The sequence below is a fragment of the Falco biarmicus genome, chromosome 9 (assembly GCF_023638135.1).
Source record: "Falco biarmicus isolate bFalBia1 chromosome 9, bFalBia1.pri, whole genome shotgun sequence".
NCBI lineage: Eukaryota > Metazoa > Chordata > Aves > Falconiformes > Falconidae > Falco > Falco biarmicus.
This window is the reverse complement of record NC_079296.1, coordinates 27,161,941-27,174,582: the sequence shown is the minus strand read 5'-3', so window position 1 is coordinate 27,174,582 and position 12,642 is coordinate 27,161,941. Positions and strand designations below refer to the sequence as shown.

The window sequence follows — 12,642 nt, the reverse complement described above, 5'->3', positions numbered from 1 at the left end:
TGCAGCCAGTAGTTGCACTGATGCCATGGATGCACACATGGGTACAGGTACAAGATTATCTGGGAGAGGGAAGGTTGTGGGACTGAGACACAGGAGGGTCACAGATTTTTTAGGCCAAATCCAAAGACTTTTAAATCACTGCAAAGCCCCTTGTTAGCCTGAGAGAGCGCAGAGATACTTGTTCTAGAAGCTGAGTAACTAACTGGGTTTCAGGGCACAGAAATGGGAAGGCAAATGACTCAGGCTGCAGTCTGCAGAAAGTAGCAGACGGGTATTTTCCGAGGCAACTTCTGAAAGGAAGGTTAAATTTCTCCAAGATAAGGAGAGCTCCAGTGAGCTGGAATGCATGGCGACCCCCCCTCCCCAGCTCATCCTATGATAACAGCTGTTGTGTTGGAAACCTAATGCTGATGAAAGAGTTAAAGGCTGGTTGATGGGCAATATCGGTGACACACCTCTGAATTGAGCATACTCCTGGAGTGAGACTGCGGACTGGTGTTACTCAATGAATAGAGGCCACTCCAAGGGAGTTTTTCCTTGAATAGAATGGGGTCAGGGAGCCGCTTTGGGGAACAATGGTTGCCACCGGCTAGCTGAATTTCTTACAATCACACACCATACCCCCTGATCAAATAGCTCCTTTGTTAGTCTGATATAAAAACATGTCATACAATGATGATCTGGAAGAATGACAAGAGCTGGCCTTTCAAAGAGATCAGAAGGGCTTGTTTTGCACAAAAAGAGCCCCCATCAGAGTCAAGACAGAAAAAAAATGGAGAATAAAAGGGGGTGAATGGAAACAAACAGCAATAACAACAACAACAGAAAAGAGGGCAAGTTGGAAACTTGGGTCTGGCTTGTTTCACAGCATCCCATGGCTGCAGCAGTGCAGCATGGTCGAGTTGAATATCTTTTGGTACGGACATGGATGTTAGAGTGTGCTGCTATTGGGTTCCCATTGTCATTCTGCACTGGGACAGAAGAAATTGCTGGATGGGAAAAGGTCACTTGGCCCAACGAATCATCTCCCCCCACCCCCGAAAACATCTCAACGCTATCTTTCTGCTTTCTCGCTGTAGTTCGCTGCCTTTCTAATACGATGTTCATCTGCTGCCTTTATGCTCCTGTACAAAGTTCAGATTCCTCAGAAGGCTATTCTTGTCCATCTGTTTGTATGAGTGGGAAAATGTCTTTATTCTCCTTCGTTCCCTTGTTAACTTTCACATTTTTTGTTTCTTGGAGTGTGTGCCCTGTTTTCAACCTTCTTCCCAGGATTTTCAGAGACATAATTGAGAGTCTGCATGGATAGAAAGAGTTTTTTCCCCAAAGAATGTTTTTTAAGAAGTGCAGGGAAGTGGATCCCTCTTGGCTACTTCCAGGGGAACTGCATTCCTACAGTATCTATCGCAGGAGTCCCAAGAGATGGCATTTACGCACAATCATGACATTTATTTGCAAGCTAGAAAAGTTCAGCAGTCCTGGAAGTGGGCAACTAGAGCTGCCAGGCAGTTTCAGCATCTACTATTTAAGTGTTTGGAAAAGCTTATATTCAGATTTTAATCTTGTATTGTATAAAATAAGGAGTTAGAACAGTCAGAAGAAATCATAGCATGTAAGAGACTGAGCTCTCAGGAAACTGCTCCTGAAAATACACCCACAACAATGACAATACACTGAAGCTTTGCCCCATGTTTAAGTTATTTTAAAATTTTTTTCCTCAGTGTTGATTTTCTAAAAAAAAAAACAAAAGCAAACGGAAGATAATAAGTGCTACAGCTTCCACGACCGTTATGTTTGTACGATTAAGGACGCTAATCACGAGGTACCTTGCAGTAGAGATAACTCACTCTAGCTGCTTTCATTTAGGCTCTAAGACAAGTATCTATTACCATCTGGGAATTCCTCACTGTACAATATTTTATTTTCCCTTTTCTGCAGTTTTGTATAGAATCTGTTACACTGCATGTTACTCAGCATATATTAATTTATAGGAAATAATACTTGGTAAACTGTCTTTGCATAATACACTGTTTATTAAATACAGGGTATATTTATAAACACACACATATTACTGACATGTATAAACCAAATGAAATTGTTACTGACTTGAATAGCTGAGCTTTTCAATTCCTTTAGCTAAAAGTCTGTATTGCACAAAATTGGGGTCATAATTAATCACCTCTTCTCCTGAAACAGCTCTGAGAAGCTGTGCAGCTGGCTGAAAATTAATTAGGCCACATTCTGGGTGCTGCTAAAATCAAGATACTTAGGAGATACTGGTTACAAATCTCGGGTAGTTTAAGCTGCAAGGCAATTACCTGATACTGCCAGCGTATTTGAGGTGGTAGAGGGAAAAAAGCCCACGCTGCGTTGTGCTGTTTGGGAAATAATTTGGAATTGTAGTATTAAAGCTCACACCACAGCAAAGTAGTGCAAAAGGCAGGTGAGTTGCAGCACGTGTAGTGTTAACAGTCAGAAGCTGGACAATGAAAAGAGTATTTAGGCACCTAAATAAAATGATGTTTCCAGTGGAGTTGAGCACCCAGCAGTTCTGCTTGACTTTCCCAGATTCTCGGCGGGCAGTGACAGACAGGCAACCGACTCTGAGTTTGTCAGTCTGGAAGGCAGGTTTTAGTGCCACGGCTTGTATTTAGGATTGTTCCAGCTGCCATTGGAAGCTGCAGGTAGCACAGAAAGTGACAATTCAGTTCTTAAATGGGATGTACCCACCCTGGGACCGGGCAATGACCTGAACTGAATGCCTTGTAAGTGTTCCGCAGGTTTCTGCAGTGCTGTTTTTGATTTAGCTATCATTAAAACATATCAAGACCTCACTGTTTTCTGGTCAACTGGGGCTGCATGAGAAGAAGCTCTTGGCATGCCAGTATCTGCTGGTTGGACTTTGCAAGTGCAGTTTGACTGGGAGAGTGTTATGTTTTTTAGGGCACACCACCAGGGATCATGTCTACTGGGCAGTGGTGATAACTTGCAACTTCATGACACTTTTTTTCTTATTTAAACTGTTTTGCAATGGTGGTGTTTGGCTTTCATTGGACATTTCTGTTTTGTGGTTAGTCTTCGTTGCTGGGTTTTCTTTATTTTGGAAGTTCTGGATGGGCTAGGTGGATAACTTCTGTGTTTTCTTTGGGTGACACCTTGTTTTGATATAAAGCAGCATAATTCTGTTCAATGCAGTGAAACTGTTGTTTACAGCAACCTGAGTTGTTGATGTATGGCCCTGAGATCCTGGAAAACTCAGGGAAAGAAAAAAATATGTTGAGGGAACACTAACTGCGTAATTAACTATTGTGAAGATCGGAAGGCATAAAATTCCTATTGCACACACATCTTAATTCTATCCCTTTGTCAACAGGTGCTACAATCAAAATTTAAGTGACACTTCTGCCTTCTTTGGGCTGCTGGCTCTGCTGTGCTGAATCTCGCCTGTTCAAATTTCCAGTGAACCTTCTTGCATTCTCCTCTGGTCCTTACCAGGCCTGCAGTTATAACCTCGGTATTGGGAGCAAGCCTGGAAAATTTCAGAATGAAAACTGAAACCTTCCAAAAGGTAAGAGCAAATAAAAAACAGAGGATATTAATATAGCAACAGCTGGACTTCAGCTTTAATAATGTATATTTTTTAGACCACGTAGCAATTCAGGTCAGATACAGGTATTTCTGCAAACTTCTGTTAAATCAGGCCTCTTGCCAATAACACAAAGAGAGGCTGGTACACTATATTAAAATACTAATTTTGACCCTTTATTTTGACAAGTCTACTAAAGATACTTCAAATGGATATGTGAGAATTGATCAAAGATTCTGCAGGTTGTTGGCACTGCTCACTGGGCATTTCAAACCAAAGAACCTGACTCCCATGAAAAAGATACTGTGTTTTTACAAGCAATAAAAAACCTACTGGTCACTTGATTGCTATGGGGATGGATATAACTAAACTGGGTTTTCTTAAGGCAGAGAGCACGATCTAAGAGAAACAAAAAAAGACATGGGAGAGGGAGGGAAAGAGCGAGTGTGAGAGAGCTGAATTGATTTCAGTCTGTTCAGGTCTAGCTGGAAAACACAATGCAGCGAAACGGTCCCTTAGTCGGCAAGCTTCTTTTCCTAGGTTTTTCCCATGGTTTAAAGTAGAGAGGGAGGGATGGTATTAGAAAAAGTGTGTGTGTGAGAGAGAGAGAAGGCTGTAGGAAAGGCAGAGAGATGAGAGACATCATTTGGAAGGGTGCAAAATAGTCCATTCCTTCTGGGGAGTGAAAAACTTTGATGTCCATGTCTCTGGTTTTAAAGTGGCAGTGTCAGGTTCAGGCTGAAAGGCCCTGGTATTCAAATCCTTGTTTGTGCTTGCGCTCAGGACTTTGCCTGTGCACACACCTGCACATCCAAACACCTGCTAGGGCATCCACGCAGCAAATGGGCCTCACACTTCAGGGCGCACAACAGAAAATAAGCAAGTAGATGACTTCACTGATGCCTCAGCACAGAGGTTCAGGCTGAAAAAAAAAAAGCACATTTGTATGTTTGTGTGTCTAGAAAGAGACATAAGCAACAGGAACACAGTGCTGTGGGCTTTACTCCTTTTAAAAAGCTTTTCTTCCTGGCATTAGTAATGCAGTTATAAGGCTCGGAGTGTGTTGCAAGGCTCACAGCATCTAAACACATGAAGAAGCACAGTGACAGATAAGGAGAATAATCTACAAGAAGCGTTGTGATTTGTCAGTCATCACATAATAGCAAATTCAGTTTCAGAGTCACAACTAATGTCTGTAAGTCAGAAGCCCTTTCTCCTCTGCGGGGTCACAGGCATCTTGCACAGCCTGGCTGTTTTGTCCTTTGAGATGCATTTCAATATAATGCTACTAATAATTCAGACATGCTACCAAAGACAAGTCCACTGCAAGCCTGAAGGAAAAGCGAAAGAATAGGACCAAATTTATCACTCGTGACACTCAAGTGAATTCTGGTAAGAGTTGATCCAGAGTGCCAGGGTTTTTTCTCCTTTCCTTTCTCCCAAGAGCAGAAGGCTTTGCACTCATGGTAGAGCTGAGAGGGCTTATGCTCTGCTGGGTAGCAAGCTAGTCTCATGGGAATCTGCACCCAAAAATTGCACCAGGCACTAAGAGCCTGCAAAAGCAGAAAAGGTATTTGAGAATTATGCAGAGTTTCAGGTCAAGCCAACAATAGATGTAAATGTTACTGTGGTGGTCTTAGACTGTGAGGTCTTGGTTTCTAACAAGAATAGAAGCATATGGACTTGGGGTGGCTTGTGGGTCCTGATGGGAGACAGACAATGGATCAATATATGTTCAATTGACAGACCTCCTTTACTGGAGGGGGAGATTTTGACTTGAATCTCTGGAATGTCAGTATTTTCCTTCCCAATACTCATTTTCAGTTTAAATAGACAGAGTGAAAGGCCTATTTTCATGGCATGTGGGCCAGAAAAGGGAGGTTTTAATGACTCTTTATTCTTGGATTTATAATCTGACACGCTGTACGCACATGTTTTTGTCACAAAACTGTGTGAGGTGCCCACCATCCATCCATGCATTGTCCAGCAGATGTTAAAGTCATCAAGTGTGTTTGCTTCCAGTTCCAAAAGAAAACATTCTCTATTTTGAGATGTAGGGTTGGTTTTTTTTAAACTGATCTAAACAAACAAACAAAAATAGTCTTGGAGAGGTAGGCCTTACATGATCATAAGAAACCTGTGTAAATGAGGATCTAAGGCCTGTTCCCTGACCCATAAACTGGGTTAGTAATCAGTTGTTCCTGGTTCCTGCAGTTTGTTGTTGTCATCACAAAACCTGAGGTTAGGCTGCGAACTATTTAAATTCACGTGCATTAGCAATATGGGATAACTAAACATACACTCACTCAGTGACACAGCATTAGTTGCTCCTTATAATAATACCTGAGAGCCTGCAGTCACAGCAGATGTCACATCATGTGAGGTACTGAAAGCACAGAGGTGTCCCCAAGGGGTTTACAGCCGAAGACCCCAAACCTACAGATGAATCTGCTAGGTGGGACCTTGTACTCATGATGCTCCATTGCAGGACTAGGACCTACAGTGTATGGACAGTGGGATACCTCCCTCTCTCTATTTTTTTATATTCATGTGTGCTTCATTATTAAGAGGATGGAAGGTAAAAGCATAAGCTGAACTGAATAGAAATAAAGGCCGTTTCTAGCACCAACTGGATTCCTGTTGCTGCACTACAAATCTCTTAACTTCAGATCGATGAATTCTGTGTTTCAGTGATGAGATAAAACAGAATTAGCCAGAGAGAGATAAAAAATGGCAGCCTCCTGACTAAGAAATCCTACTGTGTGTGAAAGGATGTGAAAGGATGCGAAATGTTTCCTCTGGCTGCAGGGGAAGAGAGTAGGAAGCCTAGAACTCTAGTAATTCTGCAAATCTGTAATTGTTGTAGGCAATTATGCTCCGCCTTGGTTGCTTGGTCAAGGCAGACCCAAAACTGCTTGTAGGATTACGTTTGCTCACTTTCCTTGAGCAAATTATTACCTTGTAAGTGATGAGACAGTGCAGCATCCTTCAAGAGCAAGGGATGCCCTCCTGTACCCACAGGCACATGATGAGTCAGGACACTGTCAGACTTTCTCATGGCAGGCTAGGAACTGTGTGAAGTAGCTGTGTAGGTGCAAGGCAGATGCAGGATAAAACAGTAACATAGTCACTGCTACACCAAGGCTACTCTTACATTGCTTTATAAACACTCAAAAAATTTTTGGAACAACCTGTGGAATTAATGAAAACTGAGCTGAAAATCTCTAGAAACAACTTTGTAAGTCTTGATCTTACTGTCAAAGAAGCCAGTGGGTATTTGAATGTTTAGTTCCTCCAGCTCTAACTATGAAAGGAAAAAGCCCCTAAAATATCTTCATAGGTAGCCCCTATAAAAGAACAAGATTCAAAAGCATTCCTTCAGGAGATCAAGGACGGTCCAGCCTTTGAAGCCTGGAGGATTGGGAAATTTAAAGATCTTTGTGGCAATCATATTGTGCCATTAGAAATCTACCATTTGGAATTGTAAAGCGTTTAAAAGGAATGATTCCAAATTCCACGGCTGTCTGGTAAGTGACAACTTGATGTGGCCTGGGGGGGAGGAAGAAGGTCATTGTTGGGAAAACAGTTAAAATGAACATTTTCTGAACAGATGCTTTAGATAATACTTTGATAAATGAGGTTAAAACCAAATAAAATATTCTGGGTGACTTCCAGAAAATAACAGATTAGTAAAACAAACAAACAAAACTTAAAATGCAAAGGCAAGAAATAGGTATATGGCTGGTACTTAGCAAATAATAGAGGATTGTTCAAAATAACATGAACAATAAACAGAGTCTGAACCAGCAAGATGAGACAATTCTGCTGGCTATGGGAGGCGATACATTTTTTTTATTGCACTGCAGTTTTGCCAAGGCAGAGAGCTTCTGGAAGGCTCGGCTGTTCATTTTGATACATTAAAATATTTGAGAATCCCTTTTTATTGCCTTTTTTTCCAAACCATTCAAGCAGCTCAGCTGCTGATCAAAATACAAAAGCATTGCATGTGCCTAGCAAGTGGATAATGAAAGCGATCCCCTCAGTTTAGTATCTTTGTCAGCCGAGTGTAGTGAGAAAAGTAAACAAACAGCATCACTGATGACAAATTGATTTATGGAATTGTTTGTTTTCATAATTTTCAGCATAATTATGACTAAAGGTCCCGATCCTCTGGCTGCTAAGAACCTTGTGGGGATGGCTGCTGGCTGGGTGCCCCTAGTACTCATTAAAAGCTCCTTGTAGATGTGGTTTGGAAGCACACAGAATAGGGTCTGTTTGGATTATTTTTAAGGGAAGTTTTTTCCTCACCCTTTAACAGAACCCATACCAAATAGCTTCTAATCCTGATTTCCTCTGGCAGACATTTTATAGGTAAAACCAAAACGATATGTATAATTTGGGATAAAAAGGAGAAAATTTACTCCCAAATTCAGCATAACCTTTTAATTTTATCCTCTTTAATCCTTTGATAATTTTTGTGCTTCTCCTGCAAAAAAGCAATTTTGCTAATCACCTTTGTGCCAATCCCTACATTCCTGACAATAGCGTGAACAGCTTCCATCAGAGTCTTTGATGTGGGAAAGACACACACACACACATATAATCTGAAAACAATTCAGCTCCTTCGTTCTCAATGGTGAGCATTCTGCTTTAATAGAGTGCAAGTTCCGTGGAGGTTTCTAATCCTTTCTGCCAAACAGAAGAGACACAGTCAGGTAGCACACCTTATTCAGAAGTTAAAATAACATGTTACTTGCTCTCAGAGAAAATCAAAACAACTCAAGATCAAAACCAGATTCCGCCAACCCTAACGGGATAGACTTTCTACTCAGATAACTCTTGATCTAAGTGTGTAACAAGTAACCTGCTTTAATCCCTCAAAGCGATGGTGTTACAGATAAGTACTGTAGTAGCAGAGGAGGTGTCTTAAGTTTCAGAAATACACAAAAGCATCGGTTGGAAGGAAAAACAAAACAAAGAGTGGTCCAAATGATTGTGTCTTTAGCTGCAAAGGTATATTTGAGGCCACTGCAAATAATAAAAACCCCTGAAGACAGAAAAAAAAATAATGACAGGCAGGTATTGAAATGTGTTCCTTCCAAGCTGAATTTCATTGACTTACACTGTTAAAGCACAAGCTTTACAGGTATAACCCCCCAAATTTTTAGCTTACATACCTTGCAAGCCATAATGCTGGAATGGGCTGCTACTTCAGCTCAGAACCCTACTCCCATTTCCTACACAGGTTCAGAGTGGTCATGAGCCATGAAAGGATTGGGATCTTTGACTGTAATATTTAGGAAGGATACATTATTGACTTTATAATGCCCTGAGCACCTGCACTGAGTATGAACAATGTAACAGAAACAATCATGCTACACATACAGTTTTAGTAATGTAACACATATATCTTCCTTGGGTCTTGCTCCTGCGGACACCTACATATGCTTTGGCACTGCTGGGAAGACTAGTGCCATTGGGTTCTTAGCCTGTGAGGCACAGCTTTGGCAGCTCCACAGCAGTCACAGTAGCTGAAACCGTGCCTGAAAACAAGTGTATGCAGTTGCACGCCCATTTTTCTCAAAAACCCCCACAGAAAATAATGGATGATACCTATGTTTTGGGCAAAGAAAAATTACTGTCACTATGTTGTAGGGCCATTATCCATACTAGAAAACAATGTTACATTTAAGAGCAACACATCATAACTTTTTCTTCATATTACTCAGTGTCCTCTGTCTGGAGCATACTTGATGCTTTCCACAATGACTGCATGCAAACACATGCTTCATCTTAGCCAAGTATTTAATAGTTGTTTATACTTTGGGTCACAAATTGGAGAGCAATAAGGCCCGCTCCACTTCTACAGATGCACTTGTCCATACCTTGCTCCTGGTATCCCAGAGGGTCACGCTGCACATATTACTTTGCACCCAGGCTCCTCCTGGACTGCACCAAGTAGTGTCCTTGGTAAAATGGTATGGCTACAGACCGGAGACTACTGTACACTGGAATACGGGTCTCACACAGTGCAGGGAGACATGCACTTTGCAGAAGTTGCCTCTGTAGAGTAACAGAGCCTAAGACCAGAAGGGACCCCTTTGACTGTCTTAGTCTGATATCCCGAGTTAGGACTAGCCAGGTCAATTCCTGGTTTCAGTTTTAGTCGTTGTGGTCTAGCCAGACTCTCTAAAGGAAAAAAACCCAACTGGTATTGTTTTTTAAAAAACTCAGTTAATGATGAATCTTCCATAAATCTTGATAAGCTGTTTCAACAGTTAATTTTCTTCACTACAAAAGCATGCTTTATTTATGAATTTGTTTCCCATTGCCTTCTGTCAAGACACCTTATCTCTTTGTCTGCTAAATAGAAGATCCTGGTATTACCAGATTTTTCTTCCTGTTTCAGTGCTCATAAGGTATGATCACCTCGCACCTTAACCTTCTCTTTAGAAACCTAAATAGACTGAGCACTTTGGGTCTCACTATAAAACATGTTTGACAGACCTGTAATCATTCTTACTACTCTTCTTTGAAACCCCTCTAGTTTTTCAACATCCTTCTTGAAATGTTGGCTGGACAAATTATTTCCAAAGCAGTCACAACAGAGTCAAAACCAGAGGTAAAAGAACCTCCCAGCTCTTGTTTGTTTCCCAGGACAGCACTAGCCCTTTGGTCACAGCACTGCAGAAGGAGCTCACATTCAGCTGATTATTCATCTTAATGAAGTCTTTACGGAATTGCAGCTTTGCAGGATAGAGTTACATCCTTTCAGTGTGACCTACATTCTTTGTTCCTAGATGTGAGACTTTACATTTGGCTTGATTGAAATACATACAATTTGATTATGCCTATACTTAACACAGGGCTACGCAGCTATAAGCATCCTTTGCCTCTTGCACCGTGTTTTGTGCCTTCTACAAAGTTTTGATAATAGTAATTTCAGATTTTTTTCATGTTGCTAGTAAAAATATTAAATAGTGTAGGGTCCATAAGCTGTCTCTACGGGATCCTACTAGAAAAAGACCAACTTGATAATAAATCTGTCTTTACAGTAACAGTTTTGAGACAGAAAAGTCACTCAGCTTTTAATAAATGTTAATGTTTCAAACATTTAGCTTCAGTCTACTACAAAAGAGCTAAGTTTAATGTCATTAACAAGTTGATAATAAAACTGCATTCACACCAAGTTTCCATAATCTCATGTTAAGCAAAATTTGTTACATTACCTCCTTTTCAACTGGCTACTTAAGTCCTGTACCAGATGTGCTGCTATTTCACTTGAGCCCAAACTTAGGTTGAGAAATTTTTAATTACTTGGGCCACCTGATTCACTCATTATAAATACTGATACAACATTTGCTGCCTTCTGGAACTTCCCTGACTTCCAAGGTGTATTGAAACTTGGTGTAAATGGACCAGACAGCTGCTCAGCCAGCAGTTTTGAACCTCTCAGATATGAGGCTTCCAGAGTTGGTGACTTACTTGTAATGAGTATTTTGAGTGGTTGAGATTACACAGCCAAGATGACCTTCTGGAACAGGATGCAAGTACTGTCTAAAGGCCTGTATGTTATGGTAACCTCATTATATGTTGAAATTTATTTTCCTGCTTCACTGTGCAAAAGAAGATGTAGGCTGTGGTGGGTAAGTGATACCTGTTCAAAGCATTCTAGGCAGATGAGGAACTTCTTAAAATTTATCTATTTTTTAATTTTGAAGGAGAAATTTCCCCAAGCGTTTCAGGCTTCTGTAGAGTGTAAAGTACTATAGGCAAGAATAACACAACACTAGACTCATATTTTCCTGCTCTACTGTCTGTGGAGGGCTACTTTGCCATTTTGGACCAGAATCTTTCTGCATTGCCAGTGCTCCAGGCTCCTGTGGATGGCAACAATGACTCAGTTATTATGTGCGGTTCTTTCATGGCGTGTGCTTGTATGTATGTACACACGTATGAAGTGCAGCCACTTCTTAGCCCCTGCTCTGTGGAGCCCTAGAAGGGGGAACGGACTGCATCAAAGGGTCCCTGTGAAAAAGCCAGCCTTAAATCCACTGCAGTAGGGTCTGCTCTTACATAGGGAAGACCCTTTCTTTTACACGGCCCAGGAATCTGGGAGTGTTGAAAACTGCTGTGCAACACCAGATGACCCCTGCTGTCACTTCGTGGGTGACAGGCACTCCTGACCCTGCTCAAGGATAATTCATGAGCATTAATCACCTTGCTGTTCGCCTTCCTTCGCAGGAGTGCAGTGGCTAGCTGGGGTTGCTCCAGGTGGTGGAGCAGACGCTCTGGTTACCTGGGATCAACGGCCCCACCATTCATTATTCATGTTATTAATGAATACGTGGATCAGGTGACATTACTAATGCCAGTTCTGAAGAAGGGCCCGTGCGCCCGGCCGCGGGGGGGTGGGGCAGTTGCGCAAGGGGAGTCCCAGCGGCTCCCGCTAATGAATTAATTCACTAACGAGGGTGGGCTTGGCGGCTCCGTGCCCCATCCCGCCCCGGTAGCCGCCTCCTCCCCCGGAGGGGGGGGGAGTGACAGGCAGCGGCTCCTGCCCCATGTGACTGGGGAGCGGCTGCCCCCGTCCATGGCTTGGCCTCCCCCGGGCAGCAGCAGCTCCGGCTCCCGGGGAGGAGGGGCAGGAGCTGCTGCTCCATGGGGAGGAAGGGCAGCCCCCGATCCCCCCAGGCGGAGGGGGGATCCCGGGCCGCCTCCCCCCCCTCCCCCCTTTGGGCCTTACCCGAGGAGCTGCTGCTCCTCATCTGCTCCTACCTGGACGCGCAGGCCTTGGGCCGCCTGGGCCAGGTCTGCCGCCGCCTGCGCTTCCTCAGTAGCCGCGATCTCCTCTGGAGGCGCATAGCCCGTGGCTGCCTCAACTCCGGCTTCACCCAGCTCGGCACCGACCTGTAAGCGCGGCCTTCCCGGCGGAAGGGCGGTGGGGAGGCGGCCGCGGCGGCTGGGAAAGGCCGGGGATACTGCGGCCTAGCTGGTTGCTAAGGGGCGTTCTGCGCTGCCGGCGTAGTTGCTAAGGGGGGCTCCCCACTGCCGTG

General features: G+C 43.0%; 1 protein-coding gene and 1 long non-coding RNA gene across 4 annotated transcripts in view; one reads left to right on the top strand and one right to left on the bottom strand.

The window, feature by feature from the left end:
- Window positions 1-2,014: 2,014 nt before the first annotated feature.
- On the bottom strand, window positions 2,015-12,503 carry LOC130154724 (uncharacterized). Its single transcript, XR_008823840.1, has 2 exons — window positions 12,365-12,503; window positions 2,015-4,508 (listed from the first exon to the last, which is right to left on the bottom strand). It is a non-coding gene; the product is annotated as an uncharacterized LOC130154724 (long non-coding RNA).
- The window catches only part of FBXW4 (F-box and WD repeat domain containing 4), a 62,306-nt gene continuing 61,653 nt past the window's right edge, over window positions 11,990-12,642 (top strand). For 2 of the 3 annotated variants that reach the window (XM_056351067.1, XM_056351066.1), the window contains exon 1: window positions 11,990-12,498. In XM_056351067.1, coding sequence (XP_056207042.1) covers window positions 12,248-12,498 — 251 coding nt within the window. In that variant the 5' untranslated portion in view covers window positions 11,990-12,247. The remainder of the gene's footprint in view (window positions 12,499-12,642) is intronic. The other variant, XM_056351065.1, reaches the window with a different exon arrangement.